At 44.6% G+C, this 26761-nt stretch overlaps 1 protein-coding gene and 1 long non-coding RNA gene across 14 annotated transcripts; one reads left to right on the top strand and one right to left on the bottom strand.

The window, feature by feature from the left end:
- The first annotated feature begins 128 nt into the window (after window positions 1-128).
- On the top strand, window positions 129-3590 carry LOC120044289. The gene is made up of 3 exons (XR_005476540.1): window positions 129-2523; window positions 2656-2831; window positions 3429-3590. It is a non-coding gene; the product is annotated as an uncharacterized LOC120044289 (long non-coding RNA).
- A 618-nt stretch (window positions 3591-4208) lies between these two features.
- On the bottom strand, window positions 4209-25945 carry cdc14b (cell division cycle 14B). Of its 13 annotated transcripts, none has more exons than XR_005476525.1 (16): window positions 25688-25793; window positions 23194-23284; window positions 14561-14636; window positions 13048-13140; window positions 12805-12881; window positions 12539-12605; window positions 12344-12406; window positions 12170-12257; window positions 11603-11833; window positions 11357-11495; window positions 10945-11107; window positions 10697-10794; window positions 7156-7200; window positions 6755-6877; window positions 5820-6439; window positions 4209-5528 (listed from the first exon to the last, which is right to left on the bottom strand). XR_005476525.1 is itself a non-coding variant. In XM_038988816.1 (16 exons), the coding sequence occupies exons 1-16, from the start codon at window positions 25791-25793 to the stop codon at window positions 5489-5491; spliced, it is 1566 nt and encodes a 521-aa protein (XP_038844744.1). In that variant the 5' UTR covers window positions 25794-25945; the 3' UTR covers window positions 4209-5488. The 13 variants fall into 13 exon arrangements, 11 of the variants coding, with proteins under 11 accessions (XP_038844744.1, XP_038844715.1, XP_038844738.1 ...); XM_038988816.1 differs by having other exon boundaries at window positions 5820-5885; window positions 25688-25945; XM_038988787.1 differs by having other exon boundaries at window positions 6220-6439.
- Window positions 25946-26761: the final 816 nt, after the last annotated feature.

The raw sequence follows: 26761 nt of genomic DNA, 5'->3' as shown, positions 1-26761 counted from the left end.
CATTGTTGGCTGACTGCAACAGCAGTCAGTCAGTCGACGAGCCTAACCCAATGAATATAGTTGGTCACGAATGTTTGATCTTGAACATAACTTACATCAATTAACATGTCTCAATCAAAATTGTACAGCCAGAAGTACAGAAAAGAGTGGAAGTCTGTACCTGAACAAATGTCAAATCATATTCTTTGCCGAGATGGCCAGTCAATTTGAGTAACGTTATTGTGTAACGTCATTTCGCAACTTTTAGCAACAAATCAACCTGCCTCTAGCAACTTACCCTGAAAATGAGTTGGCAACACTGGGTAGGCCTAATCAAGCCACCAGAGAGGAAATGAAACTGAAAATAAGGTTGCAGTCAGTCATTTAAAACCTATGCCTAGTAGAATAATCCTACACTATACAAGTATTTGCCTATTACATTAGGCCTAGTAAATTAAATTAACCTGTTGTTTATCAGAGGACTGTTTGTAATGTAAGACTGGCATTGTAACGTTTTTAAAAAGATAATGAAAACAGATTCATTACTTTACTTTACTGGTTGTATGTGCACATGGCTCTTATGGGATATTTGCGGACATGTAGGCCTACATGTGTAAAGGAAATAAAGTTCAACAGACAGTGTGTGTTGCCTCCTTTTCCCCCTTCTGGTTGGTGTGCCTCCTCACATCGGATCCCATGCATAATATGTTTTTCTGTGATGAAATATGAGCAAAATGTAAGCATAAATTGTGAACGGAGGTTGTATGGCAAATATTTTAATAGCAACTCTTTCTGAAACAGGTGAGATTGTGTCAGGGCTTTCTAAACAGGTGCAATTGTGTCAGGGCTTTCTAAACAGATGAGATTGTGTCAGGGCTTTCTAAACAGGTGAGATTGTGTCAGGGCTTTCTAAACAGGTGAGATTGTGTCAGGGCTCTCTAAACAGGTGAGATTGTGTCAGAGATTTCTAAACAGGTGAGATTGTGTCAGGGCTTTCTAAACAGGTGAGATTGTGTCAGGGCTTTCTAAACAGGTGAGATTGTGTCAGGGCTTTTCACCCGCTTGGTGGGAGCCCCCCCCCCCACCACGTGGTCACATTTTTTTTTTGTGGCACCCCCTTGACAGCTGAGAGAAAAATGTCAGTTTTAAAGTACATTTTCAGCATAGAGAACATTTTGCAGTTTTAAAGGAAGTTTGCTGCAGCACCCCACCAAAAAAAAATTATCCACAAAAGTAGACGACTGCACCAATAGTTCCTCTGTAAATATAACATGTGCTGTTCTAATTTCCTCTTGAACATGACACTACAGTAGTTTTTCTGCAGTGCAAGTGTGGCCTCCATATAGCCTATGTAGGCTAGGCTAAGCATACTATGCCCCCCCCCCTCCAAATAAATAAATAATAATAATACATTTGGAACTCAGTCCAACTTTAAACTTACTCTTGAAAGTTGTAATAGTAGAATGCACAAAGTGCAATTTTAAAATTGGTGATGGATGATTTAGCATGGTTATTCTCTCCACTGTAGTGATGTAGGGATGTGGTGATGTAGGAATGTAGTGATGTAGGGATGGACGTGACTCCTGATGCAGGAGGAATCCCACCTGAGGCGGAGTCACCACACACCACAAACACACACACATTTGTTTCACTATCCTTGTGGGTACCAAAACATTTCATCCCATTCAAAATCCTATTTTCCCTAAACCTAATCTTAACCCCAAACCCTAAAACTAAATTTAACCCTTACTCCTAACCCTAAATCTAACTCCTAAACTTAATTGTAACCCTAACCCTAATTGTAAGCCTAACCCTAAACCTAACCCATAAGCCTTAAATAGACTTTTTCCTTGTGGGGACCGGAGAAATGTTTCCACTTTTCCAAAATGTCCTTGTTTTACCATCCTTGTGAGGGCTTTTGGTCCCCACAGGGATAGCAAAACCAAACCAAACCACACACACACACATTATGTTCTTGTATCCTCATGGGGACCGACAATTAATTTGTATTTAAAATCCTATTTCCCTAACCCTAAAACTTACCATAACCTTAACCCGTAACCCTAACCACTAACCCCTTATCCTAATTCTAACCCTAATTGTAACACTAAACCTAACCCCTAAACTTAAAATAGTCTTTGAAATGTCCCCATGAGGGAGAGTTTTCCTTGTTTGACTATCTTTGTGGGGACAATTGGGGATTTTAGTTCCCCACGAGGATAGGATAACCAACACACACACACACACAATAGATGGGGGGAACCAGTGAATACAACACATGCACTCAACAATTTCTGGAGGTAATAACATTGATTGATACTGGGAAGATGCATAGTGCAACAGGTGTATAGTTATATTTTTAGTAGTGGTAATGTGTTTATTATACATCCCTCCCATTCATCACAGACCATCAGAGTCAGAGGGAGAAGTGTCTCTGGATGAGTGGAAGGCCCTGCAGAAGCTGAGTCGCCCCAAGGCGGAGTTTAACCTCTGTAAGCTGGACAGCAAGGTGCCGTCCAAGGCATAAAGTCCAAACGCATTGAGGTGAGTGATTCAGATTAGTGCTGCAGAGATTGATCTTTGGCAGGACCATAAATGGATAAACAATTAGGCATTTATTTGTGTTTAAGTTCATGTGTTTCTATTGTTGCTCATATTTGGCATTTCTTCCACTAGAACACAAAGGCGGAGTCTGTTGAGGAAGAGGACAGCCACTTCTCCAGTCTGTGCAGGTCTGCCAGTGATATCACTTCCCGTCTGAAGTTCAACTTTGGCAGCCTGCAGCGCCCCAGTCGAAGGGGGAGAAAGGGGGGACGACTAGTCACCCTGAGAGAGCAGAGAAGACTCAGAGGGTAGGTATCCTATCCTTTAGAAAATATGCTGGAAACCAACTACATATGGGCAGAGGCTTTTTATATTAGTTTTATACAGAGCAGAGCAGTTCTATTAAGTGAACACCAAAGGCAAGGGTTTTTGAAAATGTCTCGGTAAAAAACAGACAAAATTATTTTTAGACAACCATAACACATTTTGTGAGGTGAAGAAACTTCTTTCTAGGAGCATGAAAAGTACTGTACATGTATTATGTATGTGCCTCCCGGGTGGCGCAGTGGTCTAGGGCACTGCATCGCAGTGCTAGCTGCGCCACCAGAGTCTCTGGGTTCGCGCCCAGGCTGGGCTGGGTTCGCGCCCAGGCTCTGTCGCAGCCGGCCGCAACCGGGAGGTCCGTGGGGCGACGCACAATTGGCATAGCGTCGTCCGGGTTAGGGAGGGTTTGGCCGGTAGGGATATCCTTGTCTCAGTATGTAAAATGTAATAAAATGTATGCACTCTACTGTAAGTCGCTCTGGATAAGAGCGTCTGCTAAATGACTAAAATGTAAAAAATGTATTATAATCCTATCCCCTAACACCACTCATGTTCATATGTCCTGTTGTGCTTCTCTCCAGGCTTATGTCCTAGCCCCAAACCCAGATCACCCTGAGGACTTCCCTGCCTTAGCTGTGGGGAGATTAATTATTTTACCAAGACTACAAAGGAATTCCTTTTGTTTGCATTTGGCTCCTGGTGAAATGGGTTGCACTTACATTAAAGAAAAATCTATTCTAACACATTTGGGTGTTATTTGTCCTCCTGCCTTGTGTTCCTATGGAAGCACTGAAGGCAATGTTCAATAAGTCCTGTGACAATAGATGTACTGTTGCAGATGGCTTGTCTTGTCTTACTTTGTTCCTCTGAAGGACACAACAGACCAACACAGGCCTTGCACAGTGGATGCGCATCCTCAGAATATTGGCAGTAATTTTCTGATTCTACAATCGCCACCGTTCGACGACACCCAGCAGGTGATCTACTGCACACCACTGATGTCGGTGTTGGTCTCTTGTTCTTTACACACTTAGTCTAACCAGTTAGTTAGCGGCTTTCTACATTATATGTCCCCCAGTGGTGAGTTTGTAGATACACAGCTGCAGACTGAACATTCAGATAATTCACCACAGCACACACTATGAATATGAATAATTGACTATCCTGTGGTCATCAATCACCATCAATATCCTGTTCTCAATGGCTCTAATGTAGCACAAAGTATACAAGATTAAAAGTACAAAGCTTGAAAATGGTGAGTAGTGAATGGTGCTTGCCAGGGGTGTCCATGAACTGAAAATGTATTTGGTTGCTGTGGTAGCACATGAGCAGGATGTCACCAAAAATGATCAAAGACAATGGTCAGTATAATTGGTGGCATTTTATTTTAGAAAGCTGGTATACTCCATGTGCTCCAAGCAGATATATAATGCACGATAATCACGAATGAGATGAGGCCCCTTTAGGACCATTTTGTATGTAAGACTGATTACAATTGATAGCATGGTTGATCATAACAAGTACAAAAATATTTACAAAGTACAAATACATTTTTCAGTATATCAAAATGTTGACTTATTTACAGTTTAAGTACAGCAGCTCAACAACAAAAAAGACAACCGACTGGAAGCGTCACTGGAGAATGAAAGAAAGCTGGAGCATATTAAGGGTGCTATTCAGTCTGCGTCGCTGAAGAGCTAGAAATGTAAAGATCATTTCTGATTGAACGGACATATGCAGAGTTTACCGTGAACGCAGTCTCCGCTAACGCGGGAACGTTGCCATTCAATTTCAATCGAGCAGGAACGTTGAACATCCGCAATACGGATTGAATAGAGCCAAGTGAAATACAACAAGCGAAATTAGGATTTACAACTCTGGACAAACCATCGATTATTGAAAAGAGGGTGGCATTGTATTACTTCTGTGCATGACATATCTGTCTATAACATTCTGAAAGATGCTCCCCAAAGAGCATACCCCCTAGAGTAGACATGGTGCATGTTCAAGAGGGCCGACATGAGCTTTTCACAAATGATTTCATCTACAAAACACCTCAACTTCCAAACAGCTGGACATGACCTGACCTAGATCATACAAAAGGTTAAGAAAAGTGGATGGTGACTACCTCTGGAGGACCTTCACCAACAAGCAGATTGACAGTCTGATGGTTCAGGATCAGTCTGGATTGCTATGGCAACCCTCTACTAGTATGTAAACAAGCAGGCAACGAATGTGTGAAATGGAACACTATTTCCACTACTTATGGCCAGGACTAGTGTATAGAGAACAGGGTTTCATTTTAAGATGCACACAACCTTTTTTAAATTTTGTTCCATAATAAACAGTGAAATATATAATAAAAGACGTGCCTTTTGATAAAGAGAGTTGGCAAATTAATTCCAAACCAACCAAACATGGTTTACATCTTCAATCATATCTGATAACTCGTTCTTCCCATTCACAATCAGATGCATCATTTCCTCATCGAACATCATCCCTTTATCAAAAATCGACTGGACTGGTTCAAGAAAAATACACCCAGTCCCTTTTAAGAAATGAAAACAAAATCTAAATTTTCAGGAGCTGTGGGGTAGACTGGACTCCTGTAGAACTCTTTTAGAATTCCGTGACCCCAGGCTCAGCGCAGTAGAGGAGCTCTAGCTTTTGGTATGGAGTGACTGAAGGGAGAAAAAGCACACAATTACACCCAGGCAGAGAGAAATGGGACATTCAGATAATACACCGCAAATTCTCAACGATACTACAATGTCTTCTATTCATTAAAGACCCTAAAGAGGGGTTACAAAAACACAATATTCAAGACTTTACTATGCATGCAGTCTGTCTATTCTAATCTTATAAAGGACTTAGAGATGTGGGCAATTAAGAGTGCAGGTTGTCTAGAGACACACAACAGCATAGCAGAGCAATGAGCCATACAAAAAGGGATAGAAAAGGGAAATGGATACCATAGTCTCGTTAAGCGCATTGATTGTAAAGAGCATTGAGTTCTCCGTCTTCTGGACACAGTGCGTCTGTTAGGAGTGAAATTAAAAAGTAAAAAAGGGTGAAAGAAAAATGAAAGGGTTATATGATTGATTCCCCAATGACTTCTCAGCAGAATCGCCAACAGCCAACAAAAGGTTGTCGGGGTCTGAAAGCAAGGAGACAGTGTGAGCAGTAAAAGTCCAGAGAAGTGATAGCCAGTCATCCTCCTGCATCATCCATTCCAGTAGGACATGCAAAAAGACGTAGGGAGTGTAAAAAGCTGGAGAGACTGTTCAATTGCTTGAGCCGGAGTGTCGGAAGCCTAGAGTACAAACAGATATAGAAGGCGTTTGCTCATATGAAATGTAAAGTTAAGCAGACCCTTGGTGTGTGGGGGACCCGCAGAGTAGGAGAGAGTGAGGTTGAGCCCAGAGAAAAGGTTGAGGGGCTTGCCTTCCGAGGGGCCTGCAGCATGTTTATGTTGGGCAGGTTGACTGTGTCTCTACGGCAGCCACTGGGCTCACGGCACACTGGCTCTCTGTCACTGGCCACTACCTGCATGCTGTCTAGAGACCTGGCTAGTCTGGAGTGGCACAGGGAGCTGACGGAGGAGGGAAGGGGTTCATCGAGTCATCATAAACCATGTATGGCTACAGCTCATTCTGTCCAGTTTACTTCACACACTTGTGTCAACTCTTTTCTGTATGACTGAGTAAATATAACCTTCAAACATTTTACAGAATATTCGGCTAACAAATATGAGAAATAGAATAAACTAGATTAGCATTACCTCTGACAAATCCTAACTTGAGTTACCCACACCGTATACAGACTTTCACATTAATATTGCACTGCTGTCGATGAAAGTACTAGTTGGAATTCAATAGCACGGCTTATTGGAGACCTTGACACTAACCTGCCCCCCACACTATTGGCAGGCAGTGAGGTTCTGGTTCTCTTCCTTTTCTCAGAGGCATCAGGGAGATGGGAGGGGTTCACCACAGCTTTATAGCTCTGCCCACTGGACTGAAGGAGAATCCTGGAGCAGAGAGAGATCACATACTTAGAGAACGGACAGACTGGTAGGATTGTCAAGCGCCTGCCGGCCGAGAGTACTTAGCCCCTCTGAACAGAGTGCCGGCCGTAATTTGCAAACCGATGCTACACGTAGAAACGGGCGAACATGATGGCCTTCAGTTGCCAACGGTGGGGGGTCCCTTTAACACACCACGCCGACAGCAAGTGAACAAACGGCCCCATACTGTGCAGCCGGACAATCGGTCTAGTTGAGTTCTCAATCAGGAAGCGTTTAAGTACCTTAAAGACTGCGATGACCTGCTGTGGATGTTTTTTTCTTCTTGTCTGTAAACACACAAACACACCATATTTCAACATCAACAGCAAGGGAGGGAGAAAGACAGACAGGAGGAGATTGAGACCACACAGCTTGGAGATGCAGAGACAGAGAGAGAGAGAGAGAGAGAGAGCAAACAGGCAGCAGCCGCAGAATAATCCAGAACATTCTAAGATGTTGAGCATTAATTTACTCATGGCTCAGAGGAACTTTGGCTCAGAGTTTGATGCAAAGTTGAATGTGAGGCAATATAAGCACTTTGTTGGTTATTCAGGTGCTGGAGGCTTGCCAGAGGTCAAATATAAGCTGGTTGTAGCACTTAAATTAGTAATTGGATCAATATCTGTTTTCACTGACTGCTTTAAGCGCACTATTCAGTTGGGGTGGGAGTGATTTGCATTGGCTTTGCTGATATGCAGCTACAGGTAAAATTATTCCAAAACAGAGATTCAAGGAGTGAAATATATAAGCAGGAAGCGGTTATTACTGGCAGTGCTTGAAGTTAAAAAGCAAAAAAAGGCATTTCCAAAACTTTCCAAGACTGACAAAGGCTCCCTAAGGATCCCTACTCTCCTCGTTTGCAAAAAAAAGTCAGTTGCAGCCAGGGTGTGACAAAACTTGTACCAGAACTCTGAAGGATATTTAGAAGTGTAAAGAAAGGTGAGGATGGTGGACGAGATGGTGGACAGGGGGGGGAGGGGCCCGGCACAAACTCTTGAGGGGGTTATTAAGGTGAGGGGGCACACTTACAGCATTCTCAGTTAGACTCCGGAAGGGGGAAGAGTTTAGGGGACGGGCGGACAGGAGAGCTCAGTGAAATCCTAACCCGTCTATACAGAAATGCAGGATGGAAGAAGGGAAGCCATACACAATCCACCACAGGGCAAGGCTACACAGGGACGAGAGCAGCATGGCTATCAACCATCTAAAGGAGGAGGGGGAAAACATCCAAACAGAACAGAAACAAAAACATGACAGAAAGAAGGATAGACAGAGAGACATCCAGAGGAGAGAATCTCACTCGTTCTTTTTTCCACTGGAACTGGGTCAGGCATAGCCAACAGCAACGCCCGTCCTGAGTCCTACTGTACATATCCACTAGCCTGTAGCCTGGGCGCCAGACCCTTTCCACTTCAGCCAACTGGTTGTTATCTTGATTGACAAGGCAGCAAAGTGGCATTATTAAATGCTGAAACAGTTAGGCACCCAGGCTACAAAATAAAATAAAAAGTAAAGTAGTCTTTTCACCATAGCAGAAAAGGTACCTGCTAAGGTCACCAATTCAAGTCTCACCACCTCCCAAGTTCTTGCATTGATTTTACACAACTTGTTTTCCGCAGCATGCTAAAACTGTTTCCCAAATGGTGGTCTAGTGGCGCATTTCAGAGTCTACCATCTCCGGTGTTTGAGCAGTTATAATCCTAAGTATGGTTCAACATTGAGAGTCAGTAAGGAAACACCAAAGCTTGCGTCGGGTTTACTCTAAAAGACTGACTTCAATGGAGAAGGCAATCAAGGACACGCTGCAAGAACAAAGGCACCTCCACAGCCCTAGACAACTGAAGAAAAGCTTCACACAATGTGGGTTTGACTGTGTAAATACATCACCTAAAAATAACTGGGCTTATACACCTCTTATTCCAGAAGCCCAAATGTCGTCTCGACGAGTGTTCTCACAGTGAACACCCAGGGCATTTGACAATCATGTGCAGGATACACTCTGGAATCTAGAACATAATCTGAGTCTAACTGTGCCTGTGGAAGATACTGGCGGAAAGAAACTTGAAAATACTTGAAAATAATCATTCTCAAGACATGAATACAATAGGCTGATGAAAGTGGCCTATGGTGATTGGACCCTTACTACGACAAGAGTCAATGAGGGATTCTTGCAAGATAAATGTGGGTTTGGTTCAGTAGAGAAGAGGATTTTTAGGCAGGAAGAAGCAAGGCTCGGACAGTGGGCAGGCACTGACCCAGTCACTAACACAATGGAAAAAGAACAGCCATTTTACATTCAACCTGGCCCAACACTTACAACATATTAGGTACAATACAGAGGCCATGCATGTTCAAAAGGTTAAATCGTGCTTTTTTGTTGTTGTCATGCATAGGAGGTAAAAATAGATCACACGTGCCCACAGTCAATGTTGCATTATCCATTTCAGTCCCTTTCACAGAGAAAAACTAAATGGTAGCTAGACTATGCTGGAGTTAAATAATAGGAGGGCAAGGTTTGGGCTTCCATGAACGGCCAATCTCAGAGCATATCGCTGTATCCGTGACGATGGAGAAACCACATTCTGTTGAGCAGCTGTCTCAATCAATAGTATGAGCAGTCCTCGGGAATCCCTGTCTACTGGAGATTCCCAGTTCTCACCCTTGCTAGCCTGTGCATATCAAAGCAGCACGTGCCCGAGCAGGTGACCAAAATCATTCATCACATTATCCACCCACAGGATACCTTATCGTACCGCAGTCACTCAAAAGCCATACATCCATTGGCATGGCGACCATTTAAACAGGAAGAGGAAGCTAGTCAGACAAGAAGTGACATGCACTTACCTCCATGATACAAAACCTCACTTCCTCTCTCAGTTTTTCTCTCAGTTTTTTCCCCCCTCTCTGTCTTGCTCTCTCTGCTACATTTTGAAAGGCAGACAATCCAGACAGCATTCTGGCCACACGGTGCCTAAGAGGCTCCAGCAGTATACTACCGCCTGCCTGCCACGGGATAACAAAACCCACAGCCATAGGTGTTCACAGAGGTCTACAAACTGTCCTCCATGTTGGCACCAAATGTTCCACAACCATAACATTCGCATTTGGATTCTCAGTGGAACATGGCGCCAATTAAAATAGTAAATCTGGCGCTCGTTAAAATAGCGCAGTGTGCCCAGCCCATATGGGCTTGTAAGACACTACTTTCAGTCATTCTACATAGACAATTTTCTCAACATCAACAATAGTCAATCAGTGTTAGAATCATGAATTGCAGCTACTATATAGTTTTGAGGCAGACAATGAAAAATAAACCATGATGACTACAAGACCAAATGCATGGCACCAACAGAACAACAAGTGGACTGTTATTTCAACCCAAAACCTGTATTACAACCCATAGTACATATACCTATATTGGGCCAACTATCATTAGGCTAAAATCAAATCCTTGCCACCCAAGAATGAATGGGGGAGCATGAAATGACATCCAAAAAGGAAACTACAATACCAAATGATCTCAAGTTAGAATCCTAATGAAACCTCAACTTTCTCTGAACATCAATACAATGGATGACTTGGATAACATGACTACAAAGCCTGTTCCTACTCCCCTCCCCTAATTACAATTCTATGAACTTTAAGGACAAAATAAACCCAATTAATCAATTTGATAACTCAACCAAATGCAGGGAATTGGGGGGGGGGGGTTCACTTATTTCAGTATCCTGAAACAAGTCAGTGTGATGCATGATGGGAGTTGAAGGTAGATGGGATACTTACGATAGGGAGCCTGTGGATGCTCTGGCCTGTCTCTTGCTTTTCAGGGCTCGCAGTTTATCACCCTGCGTGATGCCGTTCATCTCCTCATCATCATTATACTGAGGGAGATGAATGACAAATGGTAAGAAAATGAGGTACACAGACAGAGGAATCCATTAACTCACTGTTCCCTCCTTCCTTTCTTGACATTAAGGTTTATTCAATTTCTTGACATCAAAGTAACCTGACAGGATCTCCAAAACTCTTACCAGTTCCGCCTCTTCTTTCTTGGACATCTTGTTCTTGTTGCTGCCGTTGATGGTGATGTCATCAACCCCCGACAGGATCCTGGTGACCGCCAGCTTGCCGTTTTCCTGCTCGTTCATTTTCTCCCGGAACACGTCGCCCTCGGACCACAGACTGCTCTGCTTACTGCAGCATAACGGGATAACAGCATTGAAGTTGTACAACTCCCTACAAAACATCTTTGATACTGATTCAACAATTGATACTCAATCCAAGATGTCCCAGAACTGAAAAACTTAGTTGAATTGGGTGCGTTAGTGCTGGGTTGGAGCTAGTCTGCCTGTGGCTCTCCAGGACTAGAGCTGGTGACCACTGATCTATACAGCAAAAGCCTTCACAACAATGGATTGAATCTAGAGAAAATCAGACACATACTCTTCCACAAAGTTTTGTTGTGGTCCGATGACTGATCCGGGCCGGCAGATACGCATCCAGGCGATGGCCTCAGCCGCAGTCAGGCGGTAGTGCTTCATCATGTAGCAGCCTATCAGGGTGCCTGTTCGACCCAGACCAGCTGAAAAACATTAGGATCAGTGGGATATGTAGTGTTTGATCAGAGTTACGCTGCCAATCTTTCCCATTCATTTGGGACTGAGGCGTGAATGTAATGAAGTAATGTACCTTTGCAGTGAACAGCGATAGCTCCGTCTGCGTTCTCACAGATGTTGAGGAACTTCCTGACAATGGAGTCGTTTGGCGTGCTCCCGTCCACGAAGAAGAGGTCGTGGTGCTCGAAGCCCATGTCGGTGAAACGCTTTGCGTCATACATCTTCTTGTTGAGACGGACGATGGTTGTGATATTGTGTTTCGTGAAGTAAGGAAAGTAGGCCTCGGGGGCATGAAGAGGGTAACCTGGAGAGAACAAAATGTTTTTGTAGAAATTGTTTTACTTCTGCACACCTGAAGTCACATATATTTGTAAACGGCATGTAGGGGGGAAGTGTACGCTTCTCCCCTACAAAATTATCATTCATTTCATAACGTTCTGTGACTGAAATGCGGCATGTTTTCGATGTCCACTTTGCAAGTGTAGCCTACACAGTGTAAGGGAGTTAATTTGCCAGTCATTCTTAGTGGGGAAAAGATCAATGTGGCAGCGTGTTCCACATTGGTATTAAAACATAAAAAATGCAAACATGTCCTTACAGCTCAGATTGAAGAAAGCTAATCTGGAGGGTTTCGACCTACCGTTCTCCATTTTGCTTTTTGGATGAGGACCGCTGAACGCTAGGAATTTTCCAGGAATTATCCAGTTGAAATCTCCATTTTCTGCTCTCTGCAACATAGAAACACAGACAGACAATTACAAATCCTTTGTGTTTACCCAAGTTGCATTCTGAAGTACGATAGCGATAAACTTACCTCGTAATGTTCGTATTCCTCCACATCAAACTGGGAGAAATCAAGCCAGCCAAACTGCAAAGCCTGGAGATACATTTTATGGGAGTACATTTCATTTGGAGCACGGAACACCATGCAAAATGTTTTACATTTCATAAAATGTGCAGCTGCAGATTAACTTGTTAGACTAACATCGGACTGACTGAAGCGTTGTACCTTGTATACGGCGCACAGGCAGTCTAGAATGTTCAGATTGTACATGCAGGTTCCAAAAGAGGCATCTCTGTTCAAAACAGACAAAACAATTACATTTAGAAACTATTCAAATCCATCTGCATAAAGCATTCATACCACATTTATAAGGACTAAATAAAGATCAATTGTGATTGGCACTACTTTCTAATGTGTGCTCTTGAGGAGCTTCTCTCTCTAGAAGTTCTGTGTTTGTATATGTATGTATGCATTTGTGTGTGTGTGTTTACCTGAAGGGTAAGTAGGTAGAGTTCCTGGACACCAGTAGACTGTAGGCTTCCTCTGGCGTCTTCTGAAGATGCATCACCTTCAAACAAACACAGGCCAGCATTACGGAGGACCTACTAATGGGGAACAGCAGCAACATTAAAATGAAGATTCACAAGCACTTTTATTACCCGGTAACATACAATCAATCATTGGTTCAGGGCTATCAATCAGTATGACTTCTCTGCTGGGTGAGAAATACTTACTGCATATGAACCAATAAGATAAGCAGCGTTGGCTTGTTTCTTTTGATCTCCACAGGTGTAGAAGACTATCTTCTTCTTCGCTAGTGTGCATGACTGCTCCAGATGACAACAAAATAACAATTAGCCAATTACATTTAAGTCATTTTGCCGACGCTCTGATCTAGAGTGACTTACAGTTGCAATATGTAACTTGTTGGGCGACCCGACCAAATTCACATAGAAATGTGTGTTATAGATCTGTCATTCTCATTGAAAACATGTCTGCGAAGCGGTAGATCTGTATGTGCGCTATTTTATGTTTTCCGTTCTTACGTTTCTTTTTTGCGTCTTTTACTTTCGGGTTTGTACACCAGCTTCAAAAAGCTGGAAGTATAATATTTTTCGCTATGGAAAATATATTTCACAGCGGTTTAGACTGTACAATGATTCTCTACACTATACTTGATTGTTTTGTCACAAACTGAAATGAGGCGAACTATTAGAATTTTAGTGACTAGGAAATGGCGGAGTGATTTCTGCATAGTGCATCTTTAAGTGCCTTGCTCAAGGGCACAGAGATTTTTCACCTATTCAGCTCGGGGATTTGAACCAGCAACCTTTCGGTTACTGGCCCAATGCTTTTACCTACTACCTGACGCTGCCCATACTGCACATCCCTACACAAAACAATCCTGATCCCTGACTACGACAAAGTACAAAAAAGTATGAATGTATGTACTTGTAAGTCGCTCTGGATAAGAGCGTCTGCTAAATGACTTAAATGTTAAATGTACGACAGACTAACAACATAGCAAGTTGACAACATACAGAACAGTAATAAATTGAAAGGTTTTTCTTTTGTCACAACCTTTCCATATGAGCTTGTCTTACACCAATAGGCCTAGGCCTCCTATAAGTCAGACTATCATTGAGTGTCCAGGACTGGATTAGGAGATCTCTGAACTCAATGCTCTTAGTCTCTCTAGACATCCCGAGTTCCTCCCAAAATTGTATAATATTCCAGTTTAACAATAGAACTTCAGTTTGGCATAGAGGAACTGCGTCACTACCTTATTCGCTTGAATAAAATACTAAATAGTAGCTAGCAAGACGGAGATCACAGAGGTTATTTTTAATGAGTGCATTTCGCAAGTGGCTAGTTTGAATCAACTACCTTCACTAAATCCACTGCAAAAGGTTTTGCCTGCAAACTTTGGTTTCAAATCCCGACGTTCTGGCATGTCTGCCTCGAGATTTGTTGGGAGAGTTGTGTGTCTGAAGAGTACCCACCCCAAATTTTTTCTTCCCTTTATTAAAGTTGCCGAAAGACTCTGGGTTTACCAGACTACAATGCTCTAAAAATCATGAGTTCTAATACCCTGCCATCATTCTCTTCAATAATCTACAAACATTACCCATTTCTGACTAGTGTGACATAACTTCTGTTTGGTTAGGCTGAGAAAACAGTTGACTATCAATTGACCAAGTCCTCTGTCCGTGTGTGTGTGTGTGTAAGGTTACAGAGTTCCTTTACCTTGAGCTTTTTAGTGAGCTTGCAACAGAAGTGATAAAACATGGCCAGGTTGAGCGGGCCAAAGTCTGCATAGAAGCTGGAGAAGAGAGAACACAAGGCACAGGCAGGTTGACTGTTAAAGCGAAGTTTCTTTAGAGTGACCTGCAATGTTCTGAACAATCAATAAATCAGCTCTCCTAAATAGGCCTAAGCCTCTGATGAAGACCTAATGGGTGGAGACAAGCTCGGAAATATGAATATTGTGACATATGTTACACTGTGTGTGAACTATCCTCTTTGCTGATGAACATTCATACTTGGACATCCACATCTGCTATTCATTAATGTTCAACACTTACAGTGCATTCAGAAAGTATTCAGACGCATTTTGTTACGTTACAGCCTTACTCTAAAATTTATTTAAAAAAAAATTTTGTCCCTCAATCTACACACAATACCCCATAATGACAAAGTGAACAGGATTTTAGAAATTTTTGCACATTACAAATAAAAAACAGAAATACCTTATTTACATAATAAGGATTCAGACCTTTTGCTAAGAGACTCGAAATTGAGCTCAAGTGCATCCTGTTTCCATTGATCATCCTTGAGATGTTTCTACAACAAAGTCCACCTGTGGTAAATTCAATTGATTGGACATGATTTGGAAGGGCACTGTCATGACGTTGGCCTGTTGGTCAGGTTTATGACCCCCATAAATACCTTCCCCCCCCTTTCCTCTCTCTCTCTACAGAGTTACTATTGGAAAGCCCTTTGTTAACATAGAGAGCCTGAAAACATCAAAAGGGTGGGGACCAGAACCATATTTCAGTAATCCAACCAGTTGAAAATATGCGTTGGTACTTAAAGAATATGATATCAGATCAGTTGTCATCTGAGACATTATTACTGATGATAGGATGACAAACTGTATCTTGGAAAGTCTACACATTCAAGTTATCAGATTCACATGGAATTGTTGTGCAATTTAAATGTTTAAATATGAAACTATTTGTGAAAAGATTAAATGTAATTTTAGCTTCTAAATGAGAGAATTGGTTTTCATAAGTGAACTAGGCTCAACTCAGTGGCCCCGCCCATGCGAACAGACATTGTTTGTAAACTATGAAACACGCCCTTCTCTCCACCACTATATAAGCCCTTTACGTAAATGTAACATTTGTGTTCCCGAGGACGACGGTCCATACTTTAAAAGGGCTAATCTACAGAACTAAACCAACTTCAGCGTGAGCTTAAAGTATGGCAACTTGGTATGAACTTTGAACTCTTATTCACTAAAGAAGTGATACCTCCTAGCCGTTGAGTGGGCAGCAGCAGCTGTAAACGTGGGGTAGGAAGGGACGGACAAAGTATCTCTTCTACCAAACACAAGACGTTACTACAACGCATCCGTTCTACCATACATTCTTCAGAGGACAGGAAGATCTCTGTTGGGCAACACGGCCTTCCATCTACGACCAACCTATTGAAGCACAGCTCAGAGTAAATATTCCTTGCATTTTCCTTTTCCAAAAGGGTGGTTATTTACAATGCATAAGATTCTGTAGTTACGATAGCATAGCTTTACAAGGTCCGATCAGAGACCAAATTCCTTTGTTCCCCAGTCTTCCCGCGCTTTCATTCAAAACCCAACCACCTTTCTATGTGTAACCAGCCATCATATCTGTTCCGTCCGCTAGGGACGTTTTCTTTTATGACATAATTAGTCATCAATGTATGACCCATCCTGCGTATGTGTAATTCTGTGTGATTGTTTAGGTATTTAGTAAATTAATAATTAAACCAAATTTTGTATTGCTGATTCAACTTGTTAGCCAGGGTTTGTGAAGATAACCAAGAATTCCACGACTTCAGATGAGACTGAATAAGGTGACGATTAAGAATTGACCGCTATTGATGTAAAAGATTACCAGGTCTTTAAGAGTTTATTCGGAAGATAACAGCTCTATAAACATTCTTTCGTGGAGGCCCGACTTTCTAGTTAATTACATTTACATGATTAGTTCAATCAGGTAATATTAATTACAGAGAAATGATTTTATAGAATAGCATGTCATATCACTTAATCCGGCATAGCAAAGCCACGACAGCACACACCTATCTATTGTGGCGTACAGCAGGTAAGCCACCAGGGGGAGACTCGTCGAGGCCTGGTGACAGACGGAGTATACATCACGAGGCGATGGCTCCATCTGCTGGACATACCAGGTCTCGATGGGCTCTCCGGCCAGGACTAATTGGAGCTGATTGGGGATTGGTGAGTAATCAAGGGCTGATTGCTCACCAGCTGTACAAGTCCCATAAACTTGCCAGAAGGGCAGAACACAGAGGAGAGGACTCCTGTATAGTTGGGGACGGTACCAGAGGTAACAGGAGGGAGTTCAGTTTTTGATCCCCACAGGATACAGCAAGACCCAGAAGACGGTATCCCGGAGAGGGTCTCTTGGGGGAGACCCGTTCTTTTCTTTCGGACTATTATTTTAATAAACACTTTTGAAACTGAGCTAATCCTACTCTGTCTGTGTCTGATCTGTGTAAACATTTTGACCCAACCCCCTGGTCTGCCACAAGTGGTGGAGAATGCGGGCATTCTGATAACGTGGTCAGATCAGGGTTGATGTTTATGCAGCATGAGCATGGACGAGTTGATAGCTCAGTTCATCTGGGCCCAACATGCGGCTCAGGAACGAGGAACAGCGGCTACAAAACGTCCGCCTCATTGAGGAAATCAGGAAGCTACAAGGAGGAGCGTCTCCTGAATCACATCCAAATAAGTTTTCAATCAAGCTAACAGAATGACGACATCGAAACCTACCTCTGTACGTTTGAACGGGCAGCACTACGGGAAGGATGGCCAAGGCAGAAGTGGGCCAGTCTGCTGGCCCCGTTCCTCTCTGGGAATGCCCAAAAGGCATATTGGGACCTGAACAATGAACAGGCGGCTAACTGCGACGGACTCAAAATGGGAGATACTCAGCCGCTACGGGTACAGCCTGGCCCATCGGGCTCAACTATTCCACGACTGGAGGTTCGTAGCCGACGCATCCCCCAGATGAGCGACCTACTGCGCGTCACCAGGGGATGGCTCCTAACCGACGTATCCACCCTCTCTATCCTAGACAAAGTGGTCCTGGATCGCTTCCTACGGGCACAACCCCACGACATGAAGAGGGCAGCGAGTCTACGCGCGCCCCAGACCTTGGAGGGCCTCCTGGAAGCAGTGGAGACGCATCAGAACACTCAGGCCCTGCTGAGTGGGAGCCGGGCCGGCGACCCGTTTGAGGAGTCGGAAGGACAGCCCCACTGCGGTGTACCCCGAACCGACAGTCGGCAGGGCCGAAGGACCGCAAACCCGTGGAGAGGCGGCTGGGGTAGGGCCGACCCGCAACCGACGACCCCAGGTAGATGGAGACCAAAGGAGGTGTTTTGAGTGTGGCGCCCGGGGGCACATTGCCTGGAATTGCCTGGCTCGAGAGGAGTCGATGCCATCAGCAAGCCCGGAGGCGAGGTGGGTCACGCAGTGAACTACATCACCTCCTGTTGGGCACACCACAAATCAACTGCACCTATGATCCCGGTGAAGGTTGACGGACACAACACGGAAGCTCTATTAGACTCCGGAAGTATGGTTACCCTCGTAACCACGAGCCTGCTGAACCAGGATACCTAACGTGGTAGGGAGATGTCCATTTCCTGTGTTCACGGGGTAACAAAACGGTATCCAACCATATGGGCCAACATCGTGACGCCACAAGGGAAATGCCAGATGATGGTGGGTGCAGTACCCGAGTTGCCGGTACCTCTCCTAGTGGGACGAGATTGTCCGCTGTTCGCGGCCCTGTGGGGGCACGAGCTGAGGAAGAAGGTACGAGCCGGCCGAAGATGAGAGCGAGGACGACCCATCGCCTGTGCGGCCCGGAAGCAAACGGTTGATTAATCTGTATCTACGGGTCCGGAGTCGGAGGGGGTGCCGGAACTCAACCCCCTTGAGGAACCACAGGAGGAAGAGCCCAGCCTCCTCAATTTCGAGGGGCCAGTCGAGACACCCCCTGGGGGCCAACTGAGGGGACAATTCCGGACGGCCCAGTGGGAGGATCCTAACTTGAAAGCCGCCGCAGCCCAAGTGATAGCGGTGGATGGACAGCTACTTCCGGGGGTGAGTGACTGGCGATACCCCCATTTCCAAATCAAGAATAACCTTCTGTATCAGATGTCACGCCAACATTGGGAACTTCGAGAGGTATTGTTGCTGCCCCAACGGTACGTGGGAACCGTTCTTCAGCTGGCCCACACCCACCTGTTGGGTGCACACCTGGGAATGGAGAAGACCCGGGAACGGATCGCCGCCCGGTTCCACTGGCCGTGGAAGATTACTGTCGAAGCTGCCCGGAGTGTCAAATGACTGCCCCAAAGGCACACTTCCGAAACCCACTGGTCCCCCTACCGATCATCAGGGTGCCCTTTGAACGCATTGCCATGGATATAGTGGGACCCCTGGTAAAAACAGCTCGAGGACACCGGTACATCCTGGTAATAGTGGACTATGCCACCCGGTATCCCGAGGCCATTCCCCTTACGGGCGGCGGTATCCAAGGGAATCGCCCGGGAGCTGTTCCACCTCTTTAGCCGGGTGGGCATCCCGAACTAGATCCTGACAGACCAAGGTACTGAGTTTATGTCCCATCTAATGAAAGATTTGTGTGCTCTCCTGCAGATCCGGACCTCCGTCTTCCACCTGGCAGACGGATGGGCTCGTCGAGCGGTTCAATAAAACGCTCAAACAAATGCTGTGGAAGGTCATCGAGCAGGACGGAAAGAACTGTGACCAGCTACTACCCCACCTAATGTTCTCAATCCGAGAAGTACCCCAGTCCTCCACTGGGTTTTCCCCTTTCGAACTCCTCTACGAGAGGAGGCCACGAGGCCTACTGGACCTCGCCAAGGAGGTGTGGGGAGCCCAACCGACCCCAATACGCAGCGTGGTAGAGCACGTGGAGATGATGAGGGAGCGGATGACAGCCATATGGCCAGTCGTGAGGGAACATATGGAGAAGGCCCAACGCACCCAAGCTTACAATCGGGGAGCCCAGCCCCGAGAATTCCAGGTGGGAGACAGGGTGCTGGTCTTAATCCCCACGGCCGAAAGTAAGTTCCTGGCAACATGGCACGTGCCATACGAGGTGATCGAGAAGCTGGGACCTGTCAATTACCGCTTACGGCAGCCGGGGGAGATGGAAACCCCAACAGATTTACCACGTGAACCTGTTGAAGAAATGGCACGAGAGGACAGCCTAGGTCGTGTTATGGTCAGGACCCAGGACGCCAACGGTACCAGTGGTGGTCCCGAGCAATGAGGACCTCGACCAAGCCCAGAAGCAAGAGCTCAGGGAGCTCGTCGATCAGAACACGGCGGTGTTCCCCCGAGATGCCGGGCCGCATGACCCTCATTGAACACCACATCCGTACCTGGGGAAACGGTACAAAAGAGGCCATATCGGATTCTGGAGGCCCGAAGGAAGGCCGTGAAACAGGAAGTGGAGGCTATGCTAAGGATGGGGGGGGGGGGGTTAAGAGTCTCACAGTGCATGGGGCAGCCCCATCGTGTTGGTGCCCAAACCCGACGGTAGCCTGCACTTCTGTAATGATTTCCGGGGTGTGAACGACAAGCTTGTTCAACGCCTACCTCATGCCGAGAGTGGACGAGCTCATCGACCGATTGGGAAAGGACGGTACATCAGCACTTTTGACCTGACCAAAGGATATTGGCAGGTACGGTTGGCAGCCTCCTCCTGGGAGAAGACGGCGTTTGACACCAGACGGATTGTATCAGTACTGGGTGCTCCCGTTCGGTCTCCACAGAGCCCCGCCCAGATTCCAGCAACTGATGAACAAAGTACTTCGACCCCACCAGCAGTACGCAGCGGCCTATTTGGATGATATCATCATCCACAGCCAAGGTTGGGAAGAGCACCTGACGCGCCTCCAGGCGGTGCTGGACGCGCTCAGACAAGCCGGGTTGACCGCGAACCCCAAGAAATGCAAACTAGGGTTCGAGGAGGTGGATTAGCTGGGGTATTTGATCGGACGGGGGAACGTCAAGCCCCAGGAGAGGAAGGGTCACACGGTACATGACTGGCCCGTTCCACGCACCAAGAAACAGGTCAAGTCCTTCCTGGGACTGGCAGGATACTATAGCCGGTTTATCCCCAACTTTGCGGCTATAGCTTCCCCCCTCATCAACCTAACCAGGGCCCGCCTCCCAAAAACAGTGAAATGGACAGACGAGACAGAAGCGGCGTTCAGCCGCTTGAAGGAAGCGCTGTGCTCCCATCTGATTCTCGTAACGCCCGATTTCCAGGTGCCGATGTTGGTCCAGACGGATGCATGTAATACGGGACTAGGGGCCGTTCTGTCCCAGATACACGATGGGGAGGAGCACCCCATGTACATCAGCCAAAAGCTGATACCGAGAGAAAAAAATACTCTATTGTTGAGAAAGAGTGTCTAGCGGTGAAGTGGGACACTCAATTATTACCTGTTAGGTACCCACTTCACCCTGGTCACGGGCCATGCTCCCCTGGTCTGGATGGCCAGGGGAATGGACACAAACGATCGGGTCACCAGGGGGTTCTTGTCCCTTCAATGCTTCTCTTTTTCTGTTGTGCACAGGTCAGGGGCGAAGCATGGAAACGCGGATGCCTTATCGAGAAGGGAGACATACGTCGCACTGATGACAGTCCCCTCCCCGACCAGAGCTAAGGGGGAGACGTACAGCAGGTAAGCCACCAGGGGGAGACTCGTCGAGGCCTGGTGACAGACCGAGTATACATCGAGGCGATGGCTCCATCTGCTGGACGTGCCAGGTCTCTCCGGCCAGAGCTGATTGGGGATTGGTGAGTAATCAAGGGCTGATTGCTCACCAGCTGTACAAGTCCCATAAAGCTGCCAGAAGGGCAGCACACAGAGGAGAGACTGGGGGGGGAAAGGACTCCTGTATAGTTGGGGACAGTACCAGAGGTAACAGTAGGGAGTTCAGTTTTTGATCTCCACAGGATACAGCAAGACCTAGAAGACGGTATCCCGGCGAGGGTCTCTTGGGGGAGACCCATTATTTTCTTTTGAACTTATTTTAATAAACACCTTTTGAAACTGAGCTAATCCTACTCTGTCCGTGTCTGATCTGTCTAAACGTTTTGACCCAACCCACTGGTCTGCCACACTATATAAGGTCCCACAGTTCACAAGTGCATGTCAGAGCAAAAACCAAGCCATGAGGTCAAAGCTCCGAGACAGGATTGTGTCGAGGCACAGATCTGGGGAAGGGTACCAAAACAATTCTGTAGCATTAAAAGGTCCCCAAGAACATAGTGGCCTCCATCATTCTTAAAATGATGAAGATGCAGAGTGTGCAAAGCTGTCATCAAGGCAAAGAATAATTTGAAGAATCTAAAATGTATTTTGATTTAACACTTTTTTGGTTACTACATGATTCCATATGTGTTATTTCATAGTTTTGATATCTTCACTATTATTCTACAATTTTGAAAATAGTAAAAATAAAGAAAAACCCTTGAATGAGTAGGTGTGTCCAAACTTGACTGGTACTGTATATCAGATAGCACATTAGATTAAATGCCATCCTCTTTCACATTTCATTCTGTAGACTTGGCATATACTGTATGTAAACATTTATTTTCTCAAATGTAAAAGTATATAATTTGTATGGTTTAAGACCGGAACAGTCATATACGCTCGCAGACACCTCCACAATAAACATATCCTCAGCTCCTCTCTCTCTCGTGACACACAGGTGTTTATTTTGACTGGTAGTGTGTGTGTACACACACAGACATATGTGTGTTTCAATATTCATAAACGAATGTAAAAAAATAAAAAATAATAAAAAGAGCAAGCAGTAAAGCTTCATATTACATAATTGCTTTGTAGCACCTACAAATGAAACATTATGGAGTCATACACAGGAGGCCTGGGTAAGGCCAAAATGTCAAATATACCAACATTTATTTATTATTTCTCAATTATGCTTTTACATACATTACATTAAATATATACATTACATTAAATATATGTTAAGCTGCAAAGTCAAAATTGTCTATATTGTAAAAATTCATGAAACCACAAATATGCTTTTTGGTCTTAATTTAAGATTAGGCTTAGCAGTGTGGTTAAGATTTAAAACCTGATTTCATGACTTTGTGGCCGTGCCAGCTATGGTGACCACTTTGCAGCGCTCCAATACATGAGTAATCTCAAATCCAACCAGGGTTTCCCAAAAGCATCGTAGATCATCTTCATTCCATTGAAACTAAATGGACGCAAGATGATCCTTAGTGCTACGAATCTTTTTGGAAAACTCAGCCTGCTTTTTTTTGTCCTGGGGTATAATCATTACTCCAAACAGTTGCAAAACGTTCAGTTCTGCAACCAAAACGATTGTTTCTATTAGACAGATTTGGGTAGGTCCGGCCTGTTTGCTGAACCTTTCCAATAGAAACGCTAGTTTTTGTTGCAAAACAATATGTTTTGCAAATGTTTGGAGAAATGACTACACACCTGGTTTCGTGAGGAATCACTCATATGCCTATGAACGTCCTGTAAGACAAAGCACTTACTTTTCATATGACAGCTCATCATCTATGCAGAAGCAATGTCTGTCAGCTGTGCTTTTTATCTTCTGCTGCAGTACTGCGAAATACAGTTGATCTGAACAATAGAAGAGGGTTTTAAAAGCTTTTTTTGGCACACAGTCGTGGTCTTGGGGGGGGGGGGGGGGGCGTTCAGTGATCAAGATAACTATTTTGCATTATATTCTGTTTGAGTTTCATCATGGATTTGATTTGATTATGGACAGTCAAACAAACATACAATGTACCGTTAGCTACAAATGAATGCGTGTTAATTGTGCCACACTTTGCGGGCAAAACAAATAGCACATGCCAGTTTGAATTTGAATTTCCTTGCCCCCGGAAATGTTTCGACCGACGGATATCAATAGTGCAACAATTTACAGTAGGCAAGGTATGGTTTGCTTTCAGAACAGCACTTACCTTTAATGATTTCAATACTTTTCGTGACATTGTCCTCGGTCATTCTGATAGCGACTTTAGCCAACAATTAGTTACAAGTCAAGCTGAACGGCTTGTTTTCACTGCAGTCTTACTATAAACGCGCCTAAATAATAACGAAAACGTCTGAAAAACATTCCAGCACAATGGCCTACACACGCATTAAAGAAAATCTATTTTCTTTATCCCATTAAACTAAAACGCCCCACAGAAGCGAACAGCAAAATATGGTATTTTCTACCACTCAAAAACCAATAGAAAGTGCAGCAAATATTTTTCTAAAGTAGCATAATGCTTTGCTGTGCAAGGTCTATAAATGTGTCTGTCTCCGTTGAAAAAATATACTGATATGACAAATAAAGCCTCAACTTGCTTAGCGACGAAAAATAACACGCCGCATAGACAGGCTACGTACTCTGCTCAAAAATAGTTTGAAATAGAATCAGAAGCACCACCCACTGCAACAATGTAATGCTCTCGCGCAACGTTATTGGTTCAAGGAAACGGTGAACGCTACACTGTTGCAGGGTTGGCATGCCAATCATTCTACTTCTATGAATGCAGGACTGGGCGGATTCTATTATGTTGAACCACGGGGCACCATACCATGGCCCGTGACGTAAACGGCAAATGCATTGAGGCAGGAGCGCCCTTCTCAAATCTCACAGTAATCTGAGCCACTCGGTCATGTTGTCAACAATGCAACATGGCGAACCGTCCAGAAACATACATTTATTTTCCATCAAATAGCTTATATCTTTGAATTGTCGAACTAGAACTAATGCAGATAATACGTTTTTATCAAAAGCAATCACTTTTGCATGTGAAAACACAGAATCCTACTCGTTACTTATCGTGCTTAATTACGTCCCTTTTGTTTTGAGCTGACTTTGCCGTGGACTTTGAACGGGGCACCTGGTTCACGCCCGGGTGGTTGCCCCGTTCCAAAACGAATGCAATCAACTTTCACCCTGTTAAAACACGCGTATCGGGTGCCCGGGCTATATTAATCGAATTCCCTCATTTTTTAAAGTTCTGCTTGGGAAGACATTCGAGATTCTAATTGGAACGATGCCAAGCCGTTGCTATGAGAATAGATTCGCGTGGCCAATAGAAATGCATCTTCTACTTAGACGGAACACTTCCACTGTAGTCCTCAAGTGAGGGATAGTTAGAATAAGCGATAAGGTTTGAATTGATTGCAAACATTTTCTTACCAAGTTATTACAAAACGACACATGTTTGGTTGGTTATACAAGGCTGTAGGCTAGCCTATCATGCAGGCCTAATATGCATTATGAGGTAGCCTGACAAATAGCCTACAGTAGACCCATTGTTTGTGTGCAAAAAGCGCGCCCATTCTCAATTTAAAATAACAAGTGAGACAATTTCCTTAAGTGTGGTTTGGTTTATAAAAACAGCCACATTATCAGCCTTTTGAATCAGGCAAAATGCATGTATTGTACCCTATCCTCATTTTTGGGGTAAACAGGAATTCTGCATCCTCTGACGCACATGGTAATGATATAAATACACTGTAGTGCACCGTGGCTCCCGAGTGGCGCAGCGGTCTAAGGCACTGCATTTCAGTTTTAAAGGTGTCACTACAGACGACAATGTTTGGTTGGTTATACAAGGCTGTAGGCTAGCCTATCATGCCTATCGAACCGATCCTGGTTCGAATCCAGGCAGTATCACAACCGGCCGTGATTGTCCCATAGGGCGGCGCACAATTGGCCCAGCGTCCTCCGGGTTTGGCCGTTATTGTAAATAAGAATTTGTTCTTAACTGACGTGCGCCGCCCTAGTATGAAAATGCATAAACTGGGGTAGCTGACAACGCATATGTAGCATAGTCAATACTGTAGCTTATGATTAGGAAACGATGTTGTCGCCATTTTAGATAAAAAGCTGCAGGGAAGTCTAATAATCAGCTAAATCATAAAATCTGCATTCAGACACTGCAAGGCCAGCGTAGCCTACGGTCTATGCTCCAAACTCGCTCAATGCAAGCTACGAAGGGTTCATCCGCAGTTTCTTACCTGATACACTAATGTGAATATCTGACTTTAGCTCCGCCTCCTCTTTCTGAGCTGCACGGCGCTTTTTCATCGACTCAGGTCGCCTCTTTTCGCTTTTGCGCTTCATTCTTGCTTTTATGCATGCACTGCGAGCATCTCCAAATGGCACAGTGAGCTCGTCTGCCCTGCGGTTGTTTTAGTTTTCGGTGCTTTATTATGTTGATCCTTGCTCTCCAGCTAGGGTGTCATCCGAAGCGCAGTTGTTTGCTCTTGCTCAGTTTTTCCTTTGGTGACGTTTGTGAACGGGGCAAGCTTATGAATCCCTTTCTCTGACGTAAGACGTTGCCTGCCCTCAGTAGTTACTGTTATTATTATTATGCTGCATTTCGACTGTTTATTTTATTTTATTTATTTAACCTTTATTTAACCAGGTAGGCCGGTTGAGAACAAGTTCTCATTTACAACTGCGACCTGGCCAAGATAAAGCAACGCAGTGCGACAAACAACAACACAGAGTTACACATGGAATAAACAAAACATACAGTCAAGAACACAATAGAAAAAAAAGTATATATACAGTTTGTGCAAATGGGGTAAGATAAGGGAGGTAAGGCAATAAATAGGCCATAGTGGCGAAATAAATACAATTGAGCAATTCAACACTGGAGTGAGAAACTGGAGTGATAGATGTGCAGAAGATGAATGTGCAAGTAGAGATATTGGGGTGCAAAGGAGAAAAAAATATATAATGAGGTAGTTGGATGGGCTATTTACAGATGGGCTATATACAGGTGCAGTGATCTGTGAGCTGCTCTGCCAGCTGGTGCTTAATGTTAGTGAGGGAGATATGAGTCTCCAGCTTCAGTGATTTTTGCAATTCGTTCCAGTCATTGGCAGTAGAGAACTGGAAGGAAAAGCGACCAAAGGAGGAATTGGCTTTGGGGGTGACCAGTGAAATATACCTGCTGGAGCGCGTGCTACGGGTGGGTGCTGCTATGGTGACCAGTGAGCTGAGATAAGGCGGGGCTTTACCTAGCAAAGACTTATAGATGACCTGGAGCCAGTGGGTTTGGTGACGAATATGAAGTGAGGGCC

The sequence above is a fragment of the Salvelinus namaycush genome, chromosome 1, assembly GCF_016432855.1.
Source record: "Salvelinus namaycush isolate Seneca chromosome 1, SaNama_1.0, whole genome shotgun sequence".
Taxonomy (NCBI): domain Eukaryota; kingdom Metazoa; phylum Chordata; class Actinopteri; order Salmoniformes; family Salmonidae; genus Salvelinus; species Salvelinus namaycush.
This window is presented reverse-complemented; position numbering and strand designations above follow the sequence as displayed.